This window comes from Cyprinodon variegatus, unplaced genomic scaffold (assembly GCF_000732505.1).
Source record: "Cyprinodon variegatus isolate N-32 unplaced genomic scaffold, C_variegatus-1.0 Scaffold172, whole genome shotgun sequence".
NCBI classification, from domain to species: Eukaryota; Metazoa; Chordata; class Actinopteri; order Cyprinodontiformes; family Cyprinodontidae; genus Cyprinodon; species Cyprinodon variegatus.
The window spans coordinates 209271-234836 of NW_015150625.1; the positions used below are offsets into that span (position 1 = coordinate 209271).

Here is a 25566-nt window from a genome sequence, read left to right on the forward strand (position 1 = left end):
ATACATATATATATGTATCAAAGGTAGTGAGAAGTTTGTGTGTGTGTATATATGTGTATAGATTACAGTTTTAAGCTGTAATTCCTGCAATCTACTAAGAATTTTTGTCAAAAACTAATTCCAAATTGTTAAATAAATTCTATATAAGGTTATTTCATTAGATGGAATTTGTGCAGTTATAATTATAGTATCTTTATATTTAGATCCATTGTATAGATGGTAGCAAGCCACGGCTGATTACTTTCCTTTATTCTTTGAGCAGCCTTATTACAAATTATTATAGAGTTAAAGTAAAGGCAAAAAAACAAAACAAAAAAGTGGAAAAAGTCTAATCAATTGGGTTGATATTTCATGAATTTGTAAGATACTGACCACTCCTGAATACTCCACACAAACCACATTAAGAAGTTTTTTCCTGATGTGTTTTAGTCAGATTAAACCTGCCCAACAAGGCAAAGAGACGTTTAGACCCAAATTCAGAAACTTCAAACAGATTGAAAGGCACTAATACAGCTGTATCTTAGTTTTGGCTCTAGTAAACATTCCTGTGCTGCATGGGTCGTAAACAAGTTTATTTTCTGTGATCCATCGAAGGTTTGCTGCACTCTGTCATAATATATGTATCACAATAAAGTGTTTACAGCATCTAGGAGGTAAACATCTCCATGGAATCTAACAACCGGAGGCTAGCTGCTTCCACAGACAAGTTAAGGCAGGAGATTGACTGATATCACACATGAAAACCTGAATCTGCAAAAGAATTAAGTGGAAAAATGGAGAAGGAGGGTTAACAGGAGTCATTATATTAGAGAGGATCGTGTGATGTGAACGTTGCTACGAGGTACAGATGTTTTCTCTGAATGTAAATAGTAATAATCCCTGAGCAAAGTCACATACTTCTGGCATTGTGTGCAGACTGTACGGTGGGTTGGGTGTTTGCATGACTTTGAAACTTGCTGAACCTGTAACTGAAAGTATCCAGGTTTGTATGGTAGTTTTCTCCTCTCTTTATTGAGAGCTTTAAGTATTAGTTTTTGTTTATCTGTTTGGAGCTTTTCATTGTCGTTTTTTTTTTCATGAATTTTGTGTTTAGGTTTTGCTATTTGGGTCTATTATTTTTGCTATTAGGGGTTTGCCATACTAGTTTAGGTTGTTTTTCCTTTTGTCAGGTGTTTTCTAGTCTTTTCCCATGCATATTTATCGAGTGAATTTTGTACAATCATTATTGCAAGAAAAAAAACATGTTTCAGAAAACATTTCTGTGTTTTTCATCAAAAAACTTTTTTTTTTTTTAGCATTTAAACGCAGACAAAATTGCAATCCGGAATTTTTTTAAGGTTTTAAGAATAAATTAGTTGTTTTCCCAGATTTTGTTTTTTTAATCATTTGCTTTTATTTAGGCTTCATACTTATATTTTTTGTGTGTTTTTTCAAATGGAATTATTTTCTGCTTGTCTGCTGGACGTTAACATTTTTAATGGTCAAGTGCAAGCATTTGTATTGGACTTAAAATGAAGAGAATATGATCTTTAACAGGCAATTTGAAAACAATCCAATTCATAAAACTCAATCTGAAATACAAATACAAAATATAGAATCTGTTAATAAGAAATGTGAAAAAAAATCCCATTTTGAAACAATAAAATTTCAATGTATAAAATCTGTCAAATCATTTAAAAATCATTATTATTCATAAATGATGAATAATAAATGTAGAAACTTAAAATGAAAAATGTGCAACACAGAAAGAATTCGTCACAACGATCTTTGATGACGAAAACATGACGACTCATGGGTGTGAGTTTTCATTGACGAGACTAAATTAAACGTTAGTGGGGGGTCCGTCAAACGTTTAAATGCATCATTGTGCTGTAATCTGTTAGACAGGCTAAGAAGTACCAGCCGTTTATGTTTGGTCTTGCCGCCCACCTGGCGTGCAGCGGTGCAAATTCTGCATGATCACAGATGGATCATGGAGATCCTGCAGCATTCCAGCTGGCTGGAATGATCCGGTACTGCACGCTCAACTCTGACAAGCTTCGGTTAATTTCAGACGCTGTGGTTTGCGCTCCAGACTGATGATTCGCTTTCAGCAGTATGGCTCTTCCTGCTCTCGCTACTGATCATCTTCTGCCAAACGTAAAAAAATCCTTTTGTCTCACTATCAAGATTTTATTTCTTCCAACTCACAAGAGGTAATGCAAAACCTTTTTTTAATTTCTACGTAATTATACCCAAAGTAAATATTTTATTGCATATTGTTTAGTTTTGAATAAAGAGCTGGTTGAAAAGGTACATAGATCTTTGAATATTCACTCTCATAGTTCTAGTTTCAATCTATTTGAATATTTCAACATTGTAGTTAACATATTTTTGAAATTCTGGATTGTCGTGGCATTATAAGGGAATTATGTAGGTTCTCTCTGTATTTTTTTTTTTTATATCAGAACCCTGTGAATTTAAATCTACTTTGACCCCTGAGCAGCGTTAACCAAGGGGGAAATTTGTCCAAATTAAGCCAAAATAATGTGTTGAACTCCATCTGCTATTTTTACAACATTTTCAATATTTTTTTATATAAAGCAAGGCATTAATTAATAAAAAAGTAAAAAAAAAAAGTTTATTAATTCTATAAATAAAATTGTTCTGCAAAAGCAATGATAAACTGCACGGCAGCATTCTATACCCAGCAACTGTAGCGTCTAGGCTAGAGCTGTCAGTCTGGTAAAGAATCTGATGGTTTTTTGAAATTGTAAAGATTAACTGTTTATGAATTGCAACATAAAACTGACTTTTGAGTTTTAGATGGCTAAAACCACAAAGTAAAACTATCACATATCGTAATTTCTCTTTGTGAACGGATGAAACAGACTGTTTAAGCATAACTCCATCTATAGCATGGAGTTATTCTGATAATGGTTTAAATTGGGTCAACATATGAGCATTGGTGGCACATGTGTTTGTTTATACAGTGCTTGATATCAGATGCAGTGCATAAGTTCATCTAAAAAAGGAAAAACATAAATTAAGTGGCATCTTCTCACCAATCTAGCAAAAGTATAAGATTGTTTGCTTGTAATATTACTTTAAGCTCATAATGACTGAGGTGATGCATGTAAAAAGTTTATTCCGTTTCTCGTTTAGATCATATGTTCTTAAGGTGAGATCTCAGAATGACGTGAGTGTGATTCTTCCATAGAAATGAATCCTCTCTGGGAGGACATGCAGGCCCCGACCTAACAACCGTCTGTCACCTTGAGAAAACAATTCCCTCATTAGTGCTCTGTGAAAGGAAGCCCTTCCTGAAAGTTGTCCAACCAAGATCCTGAAGCTTTGGTGGAGAGTTTGGATCGATTATTAAGATGCAGAAAGAAAAATAAATACTTTATCATTTCTGCTATTGGACTAGCAGATATTCAGGGATATATTTCTGTTATTTCTCGATCTACAATTGAATTGCAATTGTGGACTGTTTACTTTTTATCTGCATGGTTTCACTGTTATCATCTTTCCCCATCCTTTATGACAATAGTTCTGCCTGCTTGTGAAATATTATTGTTGTCTTGCAAAAACAGAGAAACTCTCCTTCTGACCCCAATAGGCCCTTTTAAGAAAGGATTCAGGATTATTTATAAAAACTCTTTTTTGAGAAATATCTATTTCCAATGTAAATAAAATATAATAAAAATCCTGTACGCTGTTTAGTTTTAATATGTTTAAATGGAATATTGCCACACGTATGACACCATGTCGGTTATGCTGCAATGCCTTCTGGGTAAATAACTTAAATTAGGTCCTGTAGCGCCATTTCTATCCAGCAAAATGACGATGTAGAAAACAGAGGCGATGAAGATGAGGATAAAAAATGGAGGAAGAGGGGAGATCTGGTTGGAAACTCTATTGCTGTAGTTCATGCGATAAATAAGGTGTTGAAAAAACAATTATCTATTTTTGTCTCATAAAATATGGAGTGAAATTTGTCTCAAAAATTGGGATGAGAAAGAACACAGTTCAAATGCAAGAAATTTGAAGAAAATGTGTTTCAACAATGGATGTTTAAAAAATTTTTGAAAAAAAGAGATTCTGAAAATAATTAATGTGTTCAACCTATATTTTTTTACAGTTTTCTTCTTTTTTTAGATCCTATGTGCTCATACTTTTTCAGATCTTATCTTCAACAAATATTTTTTTTAGAATAATTTTTTCTCTTAACATTTATTTTAGCTTTTCACAAATTTTTCAGATTATTATTACAACATTTTTTTTGGATTACATGTTTATTAAATATCTTTTCAGATTAGATTTTTTCCAGATTATTTTCCCCTGGTTATTTCATGTCTTATTTGATTCCGGTAGAAATACTGTATTCTCCTTGTCTGTGATCAAACCACACATATTCCACTGAGACTTAAATAACACACTGCGGCATTATTTTAATCACCAATAAATAAATAAATAAATGAAGCAAATAATTACGAAATCTGAAAAAATATTTTGAAAAAAAAAATACAATATGGAAAATAAACCCTGGAAAAACAGCAAACTGAACAAATATAGGTGTAACTTTTGTATAAAAATTATAAATAACTTTTTTTTTATTGAATACATTTTTTTTATTTCCATTTATAAAACATGTTTTTCAAGTTTCCTGTATTATAAAGGTGTTTGCTTGCTTTAAATACAACAGTATTGGAACAAATATATCTATAATAATCCAGCTCTATCTGGTGAGTATCTGTGTAAATTCAAGCATTCTCAGCCAAGACAAACCCTCCCTTTGCTGTAAAATAGTGGCAGCATCATAATGTGAGGAAGCTCTCAATCACTGCCTCAACTACTAGAACATTTTGGATCTTTGGCTTAACTTTCCTAAACATACAGCTGGTCTGCCATGGGTTCATTAAATCTAAGTGGCTGTGATGATCTCCTGGCTGCTATTAACTAGAAACGACCCCAATCAGTCAACTTTCTGAGTGGATTTCATTTTAAACCAGACATCTTCCTCAACCCGAGCAGCAAACAGCTCCTGGGGAAACCGCCGCCTCCCTGCCAGGTGTGAAAGCTGTAAAGCAAATGAATGTGACGCGGTCCACTTGAGGGAAAGTACAAGGTCGCGCTGTGTGGGTCACGGCTCGTTGATCGCGCACACTGGAACCTTTGATGAGGCCAATCAAACGGGTCACCGGGGTTAACCTGCGCTCATAGCAAACAGTAACAGCGGCGCCTGAGGCTGAGGGATGGTATAAACACAGCTGACCTCTGACCCTTTGGTTCTGCTTGTAAAAACTGAGCTATAATTAGACAAAACGGAGCACAGAGGAAATGTTATCAACAAGAATCTTGCACAGTTTTGTGAGCGACCATGTAGGAGCTGCAGGAATCCACCACCACAAACTGGAAAGCTGCTTTAATGGGAAACAGGCCCAGAAAATAAAAAAAGTCCTGTTTGCAGATTCTATCAGGTAGTAAGCATCACTCTGAACATTCAGTCCTACATGTTCTGTGTCTGCAGTGATAGAATGCTGGAAAGGTGCAGGGGAAGAGCTAGAAGGGGGGCCAGGGGGGGCGTGACCGCCCCATCAGGTGATTTGTGGTTCTAATGTGATCCTAATTCACAAACTAAAAACCAAGAATTATTCCCCTCCAAACCAGAGGGTGGCAGCAGCGAGACCATCAAGTGGAACATCCCAACTTATTTGACCTTTCAGTATTTTAACCACAGACTGAAAAAAAATGTAGTTATTTATTCATATGAATGTACTGAAGTTATAGATGACAAATACGGAACAAAAGCTTTTTTTAAAACAAGAAGATTCCGGATCTTTTCCACGATGAAAGCAACACCAGGAAGATGTGGAAAGGCATTCGGATGATCACAGACTACAACACACCCTCCCCCCCCCCGGTAGATGCAGCAAACACTGACTTCCTAAATGAACTGAACAACTTCTCTCCAGCAGTGAAAGCTGTTCCACACCAGGGGGAGGAGACACTAAACCTGGACGTAGCTGAAGTGAGGATAACTCTGAGTAAAGTCAATTTGAGGAAGGCCCCAGGGCCTGATAACATACCTGGGCGGGTGTATAAGGAGTGTGCAGATCAGCTGGCTGGTGTCCTCACAGACATCTTTAACACCTCGCTGCACCGATACGTAGTGCCAGCATGCTTCAAGTCTGCCACCATTATTCCAGTCCCAAAGAAGCCTCAGGCCACCTCATTCAATGATTACTGGCCTGTTGCACTGACTCCCATCATGATGAAGTGCTTCCAAAGGTTGGTTAAAGAACACATCGTCTCCAGTCTGCCACCAACATTCAATCCGTTCCAGACGCATCTCTGCTGCTCTCCACCTGAGCCTGGCACACCCTGAGGAGAAGAACACCCACGTGCGGATGCTGTTCCTGGACTTCAGTTCAGCTTTTAACACCATCATCCCACAGAATCTGATGGGCAACCTGGAAGAGCTGGGATTCAATACACCCCTCCGCTATTGGCTGCTAGACTTCCTCACCAATAGACCTCAGTCATTCTGGATCAAACAGAACACCTCTGATGTCATCAGTCTAAGCACAGGCTCCCTCAGGGCTGTGTCCTGAGCCCCCTGCTGTTCACCCTCATGACACATGACTGCGTCCCCAGGTTTGCAGACGACAGCACTGTGGTGGGCCTCATCAGTGACGACAATGACCAGGACTACAGAGAGGAGGTGGAGCAGCTGGTGCAAAGATAACAGCCTGATCCTAAACGTGGAGAAGAAGAAGGAGATCATCTTGGACTTCAGGAGGAACCGTCCTAACCACGCTCCACTGGTCATCAGCAGCTCAGCTGTAGAGGTGGTCAAAAGCAGCAATTTCCTGGGGGTGCAAATCACAGACACCCTCACCTGGAATATAAACACCACCTCACGGGTCAAAAGGGCAGAGAAGTGCTTGTACTTCCTGCGGAGGATGAGGAGAGCCCACCTGCCCCCACCCATCCTCCCCACCTTCTCCTGAAGCACCATAGAGAGCGTTCTGACCAGCTGTCTCACTGTGTGGTGTGGAGGCTGCAGCGCCTCAGACTGGAAGAAGGTGAAAACAGCAGAGAGGATTATTGGGGCTCCTCTTCCCTCCATTAAAGACATTACATCCCAACGCTGCGTGTCCCCAGCCCGTAACATCATCTTTGACCCCTCACACCCCCACCATGGACTGATCTTCCTGCTACCCTCTGGGAAGAGGCTTCACAGCATTCAATGCCGGTCCAGCAGATTCAGAAACAGCTTCTTCCCCACCGCCATTAGACTGCTGAATGTTTTGTAAAATGGGTTATTGTATTTTATTATATTTATTATATTTTATCATTAAATGAACTGAAAATGTTAGAACTGTAAATTTACAGTCATTTGTTTATATTACTGTTTTTATATATTTTTTTACTATTTTTCAAGGCTGCACTTTAAAAAATGAAATTGTCCAGAGAGCTGTTGTAATTTCTTTTTGTTTCACACTTGTGTAAACAAAATGACAAATAAATCTGTCTAAGTCTATGTCTGAAGAAATGATGTGAAATTCTTCCAGTATCTGTGATGAAACGAAGTAAAAAGAAAGCGGTCGACTCACGGGATGCCGATCTCAAAGATGTTGTTCTGGATCAGCTGCTTCCCCAGCATGATGATGCTGAGCTGGATGCACAGCTCAATGAGGCAGCCTCCTGGAGCACACTAAGGGAAACACAGAGTATCATTTACACCCCCGTCATGGAGGATCACAGTGTGCTTGATCCGTATAGCCGAAGCAGAAACAAACCTCCTCCATCCGATAATCGTTGAAGACGTACACATAACTTCCAGGTCGACCAGCAAACCTAAAGAGACAAATAAACAGAAGCTATTTAACACATTCTGTTTATTGGCGACACATAGCTTCACAGAGGACTCATGGCTTACCGCCCTTTGAAGAAAGCCACGTAGAATATGGGAGCGTATGCGTTCATGAACTTCAGTAAGAAGGCCTTCAGGATGAGGCGCTCTTCAAAGGTGGTTTCTGTTTTTGGAATCTCTGAAAAAGAGTTCAGGTAATAAATTATGTAGAGGTTTAAGGACACTTTGAACCCTTCAAATAGCAAAAGAAAAAAAAAACGAAGAAGAATAGCAAAAACGTAAGCATGCACAGTGCTGTGAAAAAGTATGGAGTGAATTCTGCTCCAGTATTGTTGCATGAAAAGAGAATAATTTGTAAATGAAAATGTAATAAAGGAATATAATTCTTTTTCTTTTTTATCTTTTGGAAGTAGCTTTTTAGTTTTCTCAGATTTATTTTTTATGTATTCTACTTTTTTTATTGTTTTCTGCTTTTTTTGTTCAGAACAAGTGTGATCAGTTTAAACTGAAATGAAAAAAAAAGGAAAATCTGTAAAAAAAAAAAAAAATTAAGTTGTAAGAATAATATTTGAACTATAAATAATAAATTATACAAAAAACGTTGAAAAACAAAATTTACTAAAAAGGGCAAAAACAGAAAAAAGCTAAATGTTTTTTTTATGAAGTTTTAAAAATGTAAATTTCTGGTTCAGTTTTTGTTTTATTTCCATTTGCAAAACAGGTTCTTTGCTTTCATAAATGGTAGAACGAATGTACCAATATAAAAGGAATTTGTTTCTATAACCAAGTAGATGAAAAAATTTTGTTTCTCTATTTCAATTATTAATCAAAAAGCTTGTCAAATAGACCAGGCCCACTCTTTCTTCTCTATTCGACCATATTAGAAAGCTTTGAAACACAAATTGTCACTCCATAGAATTTAAGTTCAGATTTTAACTAGTCTCCTCCAGAAGCTTAATACTTAAATTCTAAATACTGTAGAGATTTGGGTTGCTTCTGTTGTATAACAAAAATCTATAACCTCAGCCTACAGGCTAATGGTCAGACTTTCTCCTTTCAGATTTTCTGGTGGATCTGTGGTTGATTTATCGTGTTGAAGCAACCAAAGAGAAACAATAGATCATTCCAGGGTGTAACGTTCTGCAAAAATTTTCCAGTTTTGTCTTATTGAGCCTCAGGATATTTTGTCAAAAGTCTCAGGGATATTTTTTACCAAATCTCAGAGGGGCCTTTGTGTTTTTTTTTTTTTTTTTCCAACTTAAATCAACAACAATAAAGGTTTTTTTCTAATATAAACATTTAATGTGTTTTGAAAACTATAAAATAAGCATGATGGTTCTTTATTTGCTTCATTAAACTGGATGACCTGCTTCCCTGCTTTCCCTTAGCTCGGTGTCTGATGTCCGCTGGAAGACACGTTGATGCCACTCAACTAAAAACTTGCTTTAATAACATCCTCTGTCAACCTGTGGCCTTATAAATGCTGCTTGTTCTAAATCCAAACTCCAAAGAAAAAGTTTGCAGCTACTTTACTCCTATAATGTCGCCCCAGATTGGAATTTTCTACCACTGCCGCGCCTCAAACTAAACACACAATATTGCTGTTAACTTTAAAAGAAAAACTATTGTTTGTTCACTTCTCTTAAAAATGCAACATCCAGCATCACCTTTTTATTTTCTTCGCCATGCCATGATTAACACCTGTCCATATATCCATGTCATGCTGAGTAAATATGGTGCGTTTACTGACCCTGATTGGAGCTCGGAATCGTGCATCACTGACTAAGCTTTAAATTAATTATCTTAGAACTGGATGAGAGGCTGAAAAACATGAGGGCCAGATATGGTTGGGTGCAGATATGGTTTTGCAAATCTTTTCTTTTGAAGGGGGAGTGTTGGACTAGTGGTCAGAGAAGTGCGCTTGTGCTCTTAGAAGGTTGCAAGTATCCGGTTCGATCCCCAAAATCTACACTCTGAGGCCCTGAGCAAAACCTTTAACTCTTTACAGGGCAAGTTACAGTTATTGATCAATTGCATAACCGTTACAAATGGAGTCTCTCCCTGTCCCTCAGTAAGTTCTAGAAGCACAAGATCTATATCCAGCCATTCAGCAAAGATACTGCTACATGCTGTACATCTCATGTTGGCATTTGAGCAATTAGATGAGCCCTTAAATGATATATTACCTACTGTAGATTCATTTGAAAAAAAGTTAAGTCAAGAAGAAAAGGTAAATAGCTAATTGAAAAGTTAAAACGTAAAGTTAAAAAGTTAATAAGCCTAGTTAAATTATATGTAGGTTCATAAACTAAAAAATTTAAGTGCCAGTATCGGCATGCCTCTAAGGTTATGTTGTACCTAAAAAAAATGTGTTTCTTTCACTCTCAGAGTGTTTTTAATGAATTTCTTTTAGGAGCACTTTTATAATTTTTCTTAATATATTCAGGAAAGTTGATGTTTCTTGTTATTACAGTCACATTCATTTTTGTCATCAAAATATCCATATTTTTTTAATGTTACAAAGGTACTAAGGTCTTGTCCTGGATGCCAATAACATACCAGCTTGAAATTTGATTTTCAAAATATTTCACTGAGGGCCCTATAAAGGGCGGCTAACCCCCACACTGCTTCCCAGCGCCGCACAATGGCAGCCCACTGTTCCACAAGGAGATGGGTTAAATGCAGATGTAGATTTCTCCATTGTGGGATCGATACATTTTAATTAATATTATGAAACTCGTAATTTTGCCAAACTACAAGTTAAAATCACAAATTTCTGAATAGGAATGACACATTTATGAAAAAGAATTACAATTTTACAAACATCAATGACTAATTTATGGGTATTAATCACAAATTTATGAACATGAATCACAAATCAATGAGTACGCATTAAAAATATAAGAATAGGAATCAGAAATGATGAGTGCAATTTACCAGCTATGTGTGCAGATCACAGTTTTATGAATAGAAAAAACTAATTTACAAAAAAGAATCTGACTTTTTTGCATAAAATTACAAACTTACAAATATTAATCACATATTTATGAGTACAGTAACAAATCTATGACTCCAAATCATAAATGAACAAATAAGAATTAGGGATTTGTACTTGTAGATTTTGGATTTGTATCTGTAAATTTGTGAATTTGTGAAAAACACTTTTATGGTGGCAAAGTTGTAACTTTCTCATTTGCATTCATAACTTCTGAACTTGTATTAACCCAGATGAAGATCTGGTGTCACATCAAAGAAAAAATAAAAACTCTAAATTTTATGACTGACTTTCATTCACAAATTGGGACATATATATATATACATATATTTATATTGATAGTTATATTACCCCATATTCCCCACCCCTGCATTGGAAAGAGTTTTGTACATTGCAAGAAAAATGTTATCTAAATAAGTATTTTTGTCCTAAAGTAAGTGCTTTTTTTAAATTGAGGAAGTAAGTGAGACACTTCCACTGCCAATGGAACAAGACAATTTACATTTGAAATAAAAAAAAAAAAAACAATTGCATTGTCTTATTTCAAGTGCATATTTTCTAATATTCTTATTCTAAGAGTAAAATGTTTTTTCCGATGACATATCATCTTATTTACCTGTTCATATTAAAGGTAAATATACCTAATTTAAGAAAATTTCCTTTTTTTTTAGATCACATTTGCATTTTAAGCATTTCCAGACAGAAACATGCTAATAATTGTGTCGGTTTGCTATTTAACTCCTTTAGATCAGGACATGATAAGTTAAATATTGAAGAATTCTGTCCTGCTTCGTGTTGTCAGAAAGGTTCCATTTAAGTGATTAATTGATTCTACATGTGAAGCAGTATCAGTCAAGGTTGCAGCTGGAGAAACAAACCCAAAAGAGGATTCATTTCAAATGATTTGTGTGAAAAATAACTGAATAAAGGAGGCATATACAGTACTCTTTCCCATCACAAGTTGGAACTAGTTTAAAGTAGTGCTATTTTCTTTTAGTTTTAACCTCTCTCTGAGTTCTCCCTCATTTTTAAGGGCTCTGGAGTCTAGATTCAAATGCTGTAGAAACCTCTGGGGATGTCTGATGAGACAGCTGGAGCATGAAAACATCAAAGTTTAATCAGACTCTCCAAGAAGAGAAGAAACATGATGTAAGACAAATGTTTATAACAAGGTTTTAAGTGTGTGTGTTAATATATTTTTTTACCAGTCCCTGTGTTGTACTGGCCACTCTGCTAGTTTTATATCCACAATGCACGCTCTCTTGCTTTTATCTTAATAAAAAAAAAGTTTAGCAGCCAATTACACTCTATGGTGTTTCACACGACGGAGTATTAGGGCCACACATGAAGAGAAAAAATATTTTTGCCATGACGAGATTAAACTCGACATGTCGACTTTAAAAGTCGACATGTCGACATTAAACTCAACATTTCGAGAATAAAGTTGAAATGTCATGTTGAGTTTAATCTCGACGTGTCGACAATAAAGTTGAAATTAGTTCAAGAGAGCCAACCGCTGCACAGGATACATGCACAGAATCCAGAATCAGACATGCCTTGTGTAGATGATTTGGTCAAATTGTACTTTCTGTGATGATTATACAGTTATACAGTTGCAGCACGTCAAAGACTACCTTCACTCTTAAAACGCAGACTGCAGCTGTGGAGCGCGGTTGCTCTTTTCTCCAAACTTTGGAATGTCGAGATTAAAGTCGCCACGATATATCAACTTTATCCTCGAAATGGCGAGTTTAAAGTCGACAGGGCGAGTTTAAAGTCGACACGTCGAGATTAAACTCAACAAGACATTTCAACTTTATCCTCGAAATGGCGAGTTTAAAGTCGACATGTCGACTTTAAAGTCGACATGTCGAGTTTAATCTCGTCATGGCAAAAATATTTTTTCTCTTCATGTGTGGCCCTAATACTCCGTCGTAGTTTCAGGTTATTAGTCTCTGCAGGTGAGTTAACTAGGAGAAATGCTGCAATCAGTAGTCAATAAAAAGATCTAATCACAGCCACAATTGAAATAAGTTGTTTGTGTTTATATTTATTTTGCCTTCATACCTAATCTGGGCCAGTTATCTCAGCTGATCTGTCATATCACGACTCTCTAAAAGAGCAAAATCAGTTAATTTCCTGCCTTCGGATCAATTTCTGTATAAGTGCTAACAGAGATGGCGGATCTGGAGTCAACAAGTCATCTCTATGTCGTGTATTTGATCTGCCCAGCCACTAGGCCAGGTGAGTCCGATCTGCACAGGTTAAACCAGATTGGACTCAACTGGGTTAGTGGCTGGACAGATCAAATACACGACATAGTGACAACTTCTTGACTCTCTCTGAGTCCTAACTATATGTCCCATAATGGATTATAAGTTGATATAGATCTACACAGAGAGATAATTGCTGAGAAGGCTACGATCATTCAACATCTGCAGGAAACTCAGTAGTCGGGATTAAACTGGACTCTGTTTCGATGGTGGCAGAAAGAAGGACTATGGACAAACTACTGAGCATTACGAATGACGTCAGTCACCCTCTGCACACCGTTCTCAAGGACAAGAGCCCGTTCAGCAACAGGCTGCTTCTTCAGACCATCTGACTGAAAAACTCTTTTGTCCCACACGCCATCAGACTGCAAAACTCCTCTCTGGGTGAAGGAGGTGTAACAGGAGGACAGAGGATGATAGGGACCAATAAAAGTAGCATGAATAATACCTCACACTGTATTATGTATTTTTTGTAGTGTTGTGCCGATGCCATTTTGTGGCCCGATACCTGGCTGTACAGCATTGGCCGATACTGATACCATCTGTTTCAAATTGATGTGTGTGTGTATATGAAGAACTGCATACTACTTGGATGTAAAATAATTACCATCATGGCTTTGTCAAGCTGCCGCCTACCTTTGTGAAGTAGGAAAAAGACTAATACAAAGTTAATCCAGTAGAACTTTTTATTGCCTACCTGGAATGGTTGACAATAGTTGAATAAACGTTTGGTTCTCAAAATGTTATCGGTGCCCTATTTGTTGGTACTTAGCGATACCGATACCACCATTTCAGTGCTGGATCGGCCAATACTGGTATCGGTAAAACAGTAATTTTTGTGTATTTCTTTTTTTGTGTATTTAGGTTTTAGGTTCTTTGGAACCACAAGACAAAACATCCAGCTGGCATTTCCGTACCTAGCTCAGTTAGCCACAGTGCCACAGCGCCATAGATTTCATCCAGGATCAGGATGACCACGAGGTTGATGATGACGGCGGTAGCCGTAACCGTAACCCGAACGTTGGACTTTGTTTCAGGGTCCGGACTCATTGCCATCAAGGCTGAGACCGTGATCCGGTAGACGATTACACCAAAAACGGCTGAAAACGTCAGTCCAAACTAGCACCAAGGGAAAGATATGGGGAAGATGTTAAAAAATTACTTGTACATATTGGTTCTAAAGACATCATCTAAAAATGTGTTCATTACCTTACAAGCTGAGAAAAAAACGACAGTAGAAACTAAGAACAAGTCTTTACTTACCATGAAAAGAATAGAGGAAATATTCATAAAGTATCCAGGAAGGCGGTCTTTCCAGGTCAACTTCTCAATGACCGTCTGAATGAGGAAAAAAGGAAAACAGAAGACAGAAAACAATAAGACAAAGTTCTGAATCAACAAAGCAGTGGCCATTGTTGTTTAATTTAATTGGAAGATTTAGATTTCGGGCGAAAAGTAAGAAGTCCCTAAAAGAAATCAGCATTAAAGAAAAGCAGAAAAATTAACCCTTTTCACATTTATTAATTTGCTTTATGGCTGGTAAGTATTCCTCCCTCCATAAATCTGCAGGCACAGATGCAAAAAAATACCCGCTGCTCTTCTTATGTTACACCCGGAATGAAGATGAACTTAGCACATGCTAACAGGTTTGCACACATTTTATTACATGCAAAGCCTTATAAGATCTGCTCTTAAGATGTGTGGTTTTAATCTGACAGAAAGTCAACAAGGGGTGGGAATACTTTTGTAAGTCACTGTGGCTCAAGCCAACACTTGGATCCCTAATTTATTTGTTCCTTTTTTGATGACGGAACTACATTCCATAGATAATCTCCTAACTAGAGCCATGCATAATAGTATAACTGTGTCAGTGACATGTAAGTGAAAGGCAGTCTCCAAAACTGCACATTCTTCAACACTAAATAAGATTTGCCTTATTTACTCATATTTGGGTGGAAATTGGTCTAATTTATGAAAAATATTCTCTAAAAAATATATTTTTTTATGAAACTAAAGTCAACTCATGTGCTCTGATTCAAATCAGCAGAGATTTCAGAAAATTTGTGATTAAAAAAGGCAGGAACAGCAAGGGAGGTGCTGATAACTCGCAATGCAACAGCACCATCTAGTGATCATAAAGGCACATTACAACAAGCAATCAGATAAAATTGGATACTCAGAAAAAATTCAAACATTATTATCTATTTATATGAGAACTGACAAAAGGGATAAAGAAATGTATATTTTTAAACTGCTATAGTTTTAGAGGTTCGTTTGAAATAGATAAATAAACTAAAATTGCACAGAAAGGTAGAAAATTCAGCTTAGATTTGAACTTTTAGATTTTTGTTTCACTTTAAGTCACATCATACAGTAGTAAAGCAAGGTGGGTTTGCATGGAGTTCTAGTGTGAATGTGAATGAGTGTGTGGTGGGGACAGCCATCAGCGGGGGAGGTATTAAATTAGGTCAGGTGTTATATTTGGCTTGTCGAGTCCACTGAGGGAAAGCCTGACAAAGCTCCTGTGACAGAGACCCGGTGATAATTTCCCCTCTCTTTTGTCCAACCTTCTCTTACTCTTCCTTTCAAACCACACATGACATCAAAATGAACATTTAGTTTATCATTGGAGCAGCTAATTAAGGGCTTTATTTCATGCTCTACACTACAGAAATATTTATAGTTTCAATGGCATCAAAGAAAACGATAACTGATCTGCTGCAGGAAATTAAGTAAAAAATGGATAAACTGTGCATAAATGTCTTTATCTTCCATTCAGACATCAGAGATAAAAAAAATAAATAAAACTGCTCTTAAAAGTGAACCGAATGTGTAACTGAAAAACATTTGATAAAGTAACAACCTGCAGCGATGTGTGCAAAAGCATTGAACACCCTGAAAAAATTTCTTCGATTTATTTTCTACATTCAGTCTTCTTTAGTTAACATCAGTTTTTATAGAATCTTATATTGATGAAACACACTGTACGTGTCCCTTTAGGGTTATATTAGTATGTGTAAAATTGCTATTTTTACTTAAAAGTATAGTGGAGGATGTTCTTTTTCCAGTAGGATCATCTAAAAAAGTGGTCCTCCTAACTGTCAATCATTCTGGGGGTATGTTTATGTAAGGCTGTCCTTCCATAAACATGCCGCCATTTCCACATACCAATGGTGTCTGACATAGTGAAAAAATTGCAAATCTTCTTTTGGAAAGTAAGCTTGTATTAGCGATGCAAACAGCAACTTTTAAACAGAGCGTGCACGAGGAGAAATAGGCTCGTGCACGCTCTCACACACGTTTAATAGGAGTTCCCTTTCAGTAGTGGGTACAGGGTTGTGCATGTGCATTTTTTTTTATATGGGCTGTGCATGTGTATTTTTTAAATAATTTTTGCAATTTTTCAAAAATGTGCAAAAATCCTTCACTATACCTTTAGAAACAAAGTTTGCAAAAAAAAGGGTGGGAAGAGAATCACGCTTCTTCTTTGTTTGTTTTCTGTTTCAATTTGAGTTTGCAAAAAGAAAATACATTGTTGTGTTTTCTGTTTTTCCATTTTTAAAACCTAAATGTATTATTTATATTTGATTAAAAATTTAATTAAAAAAAAGGCTGCACTTTTAAAAAGGTGAAATTGTCCAGTGAGCTGTTTCCAAACGAAATTTCTTTTTGTTTTACAAAATGACAAATAAAATCTGTCTAAAGTCTAAATAATCATTATATCAAATAATATAATCAAATAATGGTTGTTATTAATTTGTTGCAAAGAGCTGTTGTTGTTGCAGGTTAAAATTTGTCAAAAATACTCACTTTAGTAGAGGTTTTTGTTTTTAAGTAAAGAAAAAAGGTGCAAAAAGGTTTGGGAAAAAATGGTTAAATGAGACAAAAAAAATGTTTTAAGGGTTATACTGTAATAGCAAAAATAGCTAGGAGTGTCCATTTTAGCTGCTACAGGAGGCAAAACTGATCAGTTTTGTGCAGACCATCACTTTTTTTTTATTTCAGCTGTTAAGACAAGAGAAATTCCTCAGACTCTGTTAATGGCTGCATTCAAACACTATGCTGAATTAATTACAGAACCTTTTCAGAGAGTAAAAACCCCACTGTGAAGTAAGTGTCGTCATGGAGACACACAACACTGTTCTCTCAGGGTCTTACAAAGACTCAAGTTGCAATAATGTTGACAGCCCTCCATTAAGCTTTTACTCTGAAGTCTACATACCAAAAAGAAGACAGGAAATGCTGAATCGTTGCCGTGGTGACGACAGCTGGAAATCATAAAAGGCCCTGATTTTGTTCTGGTTTGATATGGATTTCTAACCAAGTTAAATCATCTTAATAACAATTTAAACAATGAACTGTTCCCAATATTGGTGCTGATAGGAAACTTAAGGCTCTGGGCGCTCAGACCAAAATTTCAGGTCCTGTGAGAAGGTATAGAAAAATATCAAGCATGTCTTTTCATTTACACAATAAAATACGAAAAATGCAGACAATTTAGGGGGGGATTTTTTAATTTTCTAACCCAATTAAAGATAAATAAATAACGAGCTGTTTATGTTTTTCATTTTTTTGTTAAAAAGCCGAGAGCGGTCGTGTTCCTTCGATACTTTTTCACGCTAGTTTTCTTGAGAAAACAAGTTGTCATTAGCTAAAGATAACGAAAGCCGTTTTCTCGTCATAACGAGATGATTGGTGTGTGTTAAAACTAAATACATCCTTCAATAGCACAACAAACGGAGAGGAGTTCTAACTACAGTATAAGTCATTCTGTAATTCTCCAAATAATCCTGTGTTTAACTTTTAGGTAACGAGACGATTTTGTCGGTTTGATGATTTCCTTCCACTTCTGATTCATAAGCTATTAGACCTATGCCTCCAGCTCCTTAGCGCCAGGTGTTTTCTGAACAGCCCCGCCTGTAACAGGTAGAAGATGCATTAACCTCCAAAATGAGTCCAGATTAAAGAGTTTCATTAAAAAACAGTGCAAACATGCAATCCCTTCATCCACCACCAGTGCAAAGAAAAAGGAAACTAAAAAACTGATTAAATACACTGACAAGTAATAATAAATAAATTAACTGATAAAAATGTTGCTAACGTCCATGCAGATGGAAGCTTGCAACAGAATTAGCTGTATAAGAGCCTAGCTAACAGTTCTCCTATTAACTAAATCATCTACATGAGCTTGGAATCTGCACAGCTCTTCTTGGCTTCGTCTCTGATTATGTCTTTCTTCACTCAGCTTGTTAGTTTAGGTGAAAACAGCGCCTTGGTACGCCTGCAGCTGCACCTTACCCTTTGATATTTTAGGATGATTGTTAAAGCTTGTTCCAAAAACCTGCTGTATTGTTTTATAACCAGTAGTGTAGTTTTTAAAAAAAAGGAAAGAAGGGTAATGGTGGATTTTTTTTTTTGTTTGGAAGCATACATAGCCTATTTAATATAGTCTACTAACCTAAAGCACTATGCATGGTATGTTAAGGTACGCTGGTCATTGACTTTGACCAAGGCTCCTTACAGTAGAACTGCAGTCAGTCCTGGAGCGGCATGGCTGTCACTGCCCCTACAGAGTTAGGGACTAATTTTTCCACTGGGATCAGCTTCATAGTCATGGTAGGTCACTTATTTGATTTTATTTATTTAGATCAGGCTACTTCTAAGTTCACAGCCCACCAAATGTTGAACTGGAAATATTAAATAAAATATTTTTGCCAATATTGTTAATATATAGTAGAAATTTTACACATTCATTAACAAAATATCACAGAGGATGGTATGTGTGATGACCATTTAAGAAGATGGATACTATCCATCAGCTCAAGTACTGTTTATAACCCAGATGGGTTTAAATTAAAAGTATAGAATTAGAGCTAAAATCATATGTGAAGTGAATATTTTACTGAGCAGAGAGGGAAACAAAAGAAAACTGCTCCATTTCATGCTCTTGCTGCATCACTCAGTACAAATGATACATAGTTCCCAGTATAGGACACTGAATATAACAATTTGTTATATTTGTACAGAGTAATGAGAATATTCTTCACTGATTATCCAAAGTCTTCCAGTAACGGCTGCAGTTTTCTTTGAATTTTGAAAGCTAATTTAGTTGGAACCCACAGCACCTTTTTTTGTGTCTCAGGTAATAAAGCCAAAGGCTGCTAAGTGTGCATGAGAGGTATAGTTGTGTGTCGCCATAGTGACGGTCACTAATCTTACCCCTGGCTTCCTGCCCAGCATGCATCACTCCCACTCAGGCGCTCTCCCTCTGTTTTTCTTCCTACCTTCCTACTTCTCCCAGCCTCTCACTTTCTTTCGCTTTGTGTCTCTCTTTGTCTTTTATATTGCTGTTTTATTTTTTTTTAAACAGCCTTGCTTTTCTAATTTCTTTCCACAAAATAATGTTGATTGGAATGCTATAATTAGAAATACTGCCCTACTCCTAAAGTAATAGGTTTAATAAAAAAAATAAAAAATAAAATACTTAAAAGCATGTTGGAAAACTTTTAACTGCTATTTGCTGTATTACTGTAATGATCTATGTGAACAATCATGTTACCCTGGTTTCCGCCCTCACTATAGCACAAGAAGCTACCCTCGTAAAAAACATTAAAATTACCTCTTAATTGTGCCAAAGCCCATTGTTAGGAAAAGGGTTTTCAGGAAAATGTTTTTCCTCTTTTTTTTGTGATTTTTGATCATTTCATTTATTGTTTTGTGAAGCAAGCTAATAGGAATCTAATTCTGACAATGCCATATGGTACCCATGCAGACATGTTTCGAGCTGTTGTGTAGAAAGCTGAAATATAATGTTAACGTTTATGTGTTTCTCAATTACATTTTATGAGATGCAGACACAGCATCTACAATTATAGACTTTTCCCACTAGTGCCTAACATTCTTGCCAGCACCAGGGCAGCGTGCTTACAACACCATGCTACAGGAGGAATTAGAAAACACCGTCGTTTACAACTTTTTTAAAGCCTATTGGTGAAATTCAAGAGTGACTGTAATTTCTGTCCAAGAGATTTTCACAATCTGTTATTCACAGTGATATTTATGGGCTAAATCATAATCATCATGGTCTCTCGAATGTTTATATTAGCAAACTCTCAACAGTAGGAGCTGTCACTCATCCACCATGTTTTTTCTGCATGTTCCTGTCCGAGTAGTTACGAACTTTCCACGGTATGCAAATTCTGTTCACGTGGAAGCAGCGCTGGCAGGTGTGGAAACTAAAATGATCATGAACCTTCGTGTGTCGTAATTCCACAAAGTATATGACCCAGATTTGCGACTGTGATAGCTGTGGAAAAAATGAAGCTTTTTTACAAGCCAGAACTCCTTAAGCTTCACTGTGGAGCCAGGGTTTTTCTTGCACCAACAGTCTCTTCTTCCTTACTGTGTTAGGATTCCAGTTTGTGTGGGTGGTTTTTTGTGTTTTCCTCTCTCCACCAACAGCCGGTGCCCTGTCCTCGTTGGGCCTCCCTACACACCTGCGGCTCGTTGGGTCATTACCAGAGGAGTATTTGAGCAGTGGGCTGTCACCACCTCGATGCCAGAGTGTTTGCCAGTATTGGGTACTCTAGCCAAACTGAGATTAGCAGAGTCTAACCTTAGCATTGTTTCCCTGAGTCTGAACTTGTTTTTTTTGTCTTTGACCTTCGGCAGGAAGACTTCCTGTGTTACTGGATAAGCCTGGACCTTCTACCCCTGGAAGGATTTACTGAGTCTCACTGAGCAAGGGGAAAACCTCCACATGATCCGTTCAAGTCCACTCCTGGAAAACCAAGTGACAGCCCGCTCCTTTACTCCTCTGGATCCAACGTATGTCTGCCTGTCCGCTCTCTAATGGGTTCCCTCTTCTCTGGATTAAATCTCCACAAACTGGATCTAAGGATAAACCAAGAGCCCCCCAAAAGTGAGTGCCTCTCCAGCATTATTCAAGCCTCAGTCTATTCTCCCACTGTCCCTGAATTGATCACTGTGATCTCCCCTTCAGAGTTTCCGGTTCCGGTTCAGCAGTCCGTTGAGTTCCAGCATTGTTTCCCCACTGAGTTTCAGTCTCCATCAGTGTTTGCTAACCTACAATAAACCTGTTAAACTTTTACTCTTGGTCTCTGAGTGATTCTCTGCATGTGGGTCAGATCTTTAAAGCCCATTATGAATTGCTGCTTTTTGTTCTTATGCTACTGTGGCATTGTTCTTCTCCTGTACCACTAGCAACGGTGTATTTTGTAAGCAATAAAGTGCTGTTGTCAAAGTTAAACTTTGAACACTGCGAACACGCAAGCTCGCAAAGAGGTGTACTGTGCTTCCACTTTGCTCGGCGAAATGATAAACCATGCTGCTCAAGCTGTCACTAGCCGATCCGTCCCGGAAGCATGATCCGTACCATCGGCTCATATGTGCAACCAGATAAACATCCGGGTTTCTATAACACAGGAAATTAATGCTAATAATTACATGAATTATATGTACAGGTGTGTATTAGTAGAATGCTAATACACACCTTTAAAAATTTTTGATGCTTTTTCTAATTTTCTCTGTTTATTAAATTGCTTTTGTGACGTCATCATCGGACATGGCCAGAGCAGTCCGGCAAAATATGATTAAACCATGTTTATCTTTATTTTAGTTGTTTGTTTCTTTAGTTTCCGCACTATATGCCATAATGAAAACACAAAAAGGAAACATGAAGCTCAAAAAGACTAGATTTATGTTTAAATCCAAAGCCAAAAAAGTTAACTCCTGGAAGTAGCGTAGGATCCCATTTCCTGTACAGATCGGGCAGAGAGTGATAAAACAGGATTTTAAGGCATTTATTTTCTCGGAAAACACATTATTAACCTTTAACACATTATAGTTAAGTACTCTTACTATTTTTGGGGAGATAAAAACACAATTTAGGTCTTTTTAACAAATTGTCATTACCATTTATCTGATCCACCTGCTTCAGTGTCTACTTAACCAGCCTTCAACCAGTCATCAGTACCAGATTATTCAAACCTTTGGTGAGAGTTCTCTAGCGTTCCTGTGTTTTCTGATTGCCTGATTCTGACCTGTTCTGCCGCTGAGCCTTCCTGTTCCCGTTCTGATCTGTTTGCCTGACCTGTCTTCAGACTCCTACTGGATTCTGCCTGTTTACCGAACCTGGAACTTTTTCCTGACACTGTCCTGAATTTCCCATCGGTACTTCTTCGGATCTCTGATATCCTGGCCCGGACTACTGAACATGTCCTTGATACCAGCTTTGGCTTTGCCCCCTTGATTATCCTGCCTTCCTTTGTCTGCTTGGATCTGGTCTCCTGCCTGTCCTCCAATCTCCAAGACATCAGCGTTGGCAGCGTTTTGTTGGTAGCCTACCCAGCCTGATCTTCTGGGCTCGGACTGAACTATAAGACCAGGTCTCTAACCTGTTGTCTCCTTCTGCAGAGGTTTCTGCCTTAGACGCCGACGCTGTTTTATTAAATCTATCTCTCTTTCCGCCTCGACTACTGGGTCCTTTTGTTCGGAGCCTGACAAAACATAAGAACTTAATTTGAGTAAAACATCTGGCCTTGCAGCTGAAGAGTCAGCCAAAAAGAAGAACACAAAGAAACAGATACCTGAGAAGATGAAACTTCTGCAGCCAGAGGATGGGACAGGAAGAGAAGAACAGATAGACAGCAGCCTGCTGGAAAGGAGAAGGAGTGAAAGGGGAAAAGGAGAGAGGACCACAGAGGCGAAAAAAAGAAGAAGAAAAGTAAGAGGGAGCAGAAAGGGGAGAAGTGGAGAAGAGGGAAAAGAAGGACAGCATGCTGAGGAGAGGAGGGGGTTACCGGTACCGGTACTCCTGCAGCCATGGCAGACAGCAGTTTTTGTCTCCATCTGTCCTTCCCTGTCACTGTCCCGTCCTCCTGCTTTTCTGGCTACGAGACAGAGGGACGTGTCACAAACAAACACAACATGCAAATACACTGTAAACACCACTTCAAAGCAACCAATAGGAGGACTGCTTAGATATAAAGCATCCACTAACCATCCTGCTCACTGGGCATGGTTTGGAGGATGAATATGGCGCTTTGTGTATGGAGTGAATTTTGTTAGTGTGTGTTAGTCGCCATGCAAGAACATGTTTTTTAAATCTATAAAAAAATAAAAAACACATTTTGTAATTCGAAAACTTGAAAAAAAAATGAAACTTGGAAAAATTTCATGATCAAAACAGGTATTGGAAGTAAATTGTAAATAAAATCAGTTTTTTTTAGAATTTTTTCTTTTTATTAAATGTTAATTTAATTTTTCAGCTTTTTTCCTTTGGGTTTATTTATTTATTTTTTTTTATGTTCTGTTTTTTCAGATAGAGTTTTACAAACTTCTTTTTGCGGATCACATTCTGTTCACTTGAAGCCAATATTTGCTCTTTATATTCATGCTAAAATAAAAATGCTAAAAGTTGCTAACATCCATTAGGACCAATGGAAATGCGTCTTCAATCTTAGTTCCAGAGGAAAGCCAGCCCCCAAGTGGAAGAGATCTGTAAAACGCAATTTGAAAAGAATAAAATAAATAAAACTGTAATAAAAAATGAGAAATAAAAAAAATAAATATATTTAAAATCTGAAAAAATAAAATATATCATCTGTAAAATATTTTTTCAAAGACAAAATTTGAAAATTTAAAATATGAAAAAAAAATCAATAAATTAAGAAAACAAAGTTACTTATAAAAACCTTTTTTGTGTTGAAACATTTTTCAAAGTTTTTTTTCTGGATTGTATTTTTTATTTTTTTTTTATGTTTTTTGCAACAAACTTCACCCAATACAGGTCTAGCTGAGAGCCAATAGATGACAAATACTTTACCATATTGTAAAAGAAGCAGGTATTAAACCAAAACAAGATAAAGTCTAGGCCCTTCTGGGTTTATGCTGCTGTGTTTTATTTCTTTCTCAGACTCACTGTGATGGTTGCTGCCAGCCATCTGTCGCTGCTGTGAGTGTGAGTCAAACCACAGGGCCCAGCATAACTGATGCCGTGATTATACTACTAAACCTGTCATTAGAGTATCATGCTAATATTGGCAAAACAAACTGGAGACCATCTGGATATTCAGGAAGGATCCGAATCCTCAGTTGGAGCTCATGTTGAGCAAAGTGAAAATGTAACACTTTCAGTGCTTTTCAAAGGTATTGAAAATCATTACACCTTTTCAGAATTTACCAGGTTACAACTACAACCATATATTATGTACTTTTTAGCCACCAGGAGGCGCTGGACCTCTACCATCCAGGTTAAGCGCCCCCTAAAGGCCACTGATAGCACTGCACTGAATGAACCAGTCTACCTTAGCGCTTTGGGATCTGATAACAGACAACTTTGGTAGTTTATCAACTAATCAAGTTACATGTGAAGACAAAGAAACATTTCCTCGTAGCAACTACTTTTAGCTTAGTTAGTTATCGTGTTCAATGGTGGATAGTCATTATTTATCCAGATGAATCATAATAGCATTGTTTTCACCGAGCGTCTGTCCTGAATAGTCTTTAGTACAACGAAGTATTATGGCCAGGTTGGAGATTTTTTCTTTTTTTTTTTTTTTTTTTTTTTTTGAGAATAAAGTCGTAACAATACGAGAAAAAAAGTTTTAGTGAAGTAAGTGCTTCTTGTGAGAGTTGTCATAAAATATAACTCGTAATTTTAGGACTTTATTCCGTTATATTACGACTTTATTCTTGTAATTTTATGACTTTGTTCTCATAATTTTACGACTTTATTCTCCTAATATTACAACTTTATTCTCGTAATTTTACGACTTTATTCTTGTAATGTTACGACTTTATTTAACTGATTTTATGACTATTCTCGTTTTGACTTTTTTCTCGTAATATTACAACTTTATTCTCGTAATATTACAACTTTATTCTCATAATTTCTCCAGCTTTATTCTCTCAATTTTATGACTTTATTGTCATAATAAAGTCGACTCCAAAGGCTGTCAGTTTGACGGTTCTGAGATTTTGAAGTGAAAGAGCTTTATTTACATTAATCTTATGTTGGTCATATTAAGTGCTTTTTTCTTTTTCTATATTTCCTTCCTTTTCACTTTATTTTTTAAAAATCAAATAAAAAACAAAAAAATAAATATGGTTAATTTTACCTCAATCTCCCACAGCCTTCATTGTGACGGCTCTATTCGTAGCATTCTAAATTCGTCCCGCAGATGATTGATGTTCGGTATGGTTGCCAAGCAACCAACATTCTATCAAGATATCTCTGGAACTCTTAGGCTAATACGGAGAAATCTAACAGCGAAACAGGCTGAAAAAACGCTTCTAAAATACTGATGACACATGCGCTCCAGAGAGCCACAAGTACCAATCATTCTGCAGAAGTAGAGCAAACTTTGGCGCGGGAAAGAAAACAGTGCCAGGTGTGTCAGCTCTGCTCAAAAAAA

General features: G+C 37.0%; 1 protein-coding gene across 4 annotated transcripts in view; it reads right to left on the reverse strand.

Moving 5' to 3' along the window:
* Nucleotides 1-25566, reverse strand: part of LOC107087059 (anoctamin-2-like) — a 109046-nt gene that overhangs the window by 33744 nt on the left and 49736 nt on the right. For 2 of the 4 annotated variants that reach the window (XM_015378409.1, XM_015378408.1), the window contains exons 14-19: nt 22957-23040; nt 14393-14467; nt 14047-14248; nt 7928-8039; nt 7788-7845; nt 7602-7702 (exon numbers count right to left, since the gene is read on the reverse strand). In XM_015378409.1, coding sequence (XP_015233895.1) covers nt 7602-7702; nt 7788-7845; nt 7928-8039; nt 14047-14248; nt 14393-14467; nt 22957-23040 — 632 coding nt within the window. The remainder of the gene's footprint in view (nt 1-7601; nt 7703-7787; nt 7846-7927; nt 8040-14046; nt 14249-14392; nt 14468-22956; nt 23041-25566) is intronic. The other 2 variants (XM_015378411.1, XM_015378410.1) reach the window with 1 other exon arrangement.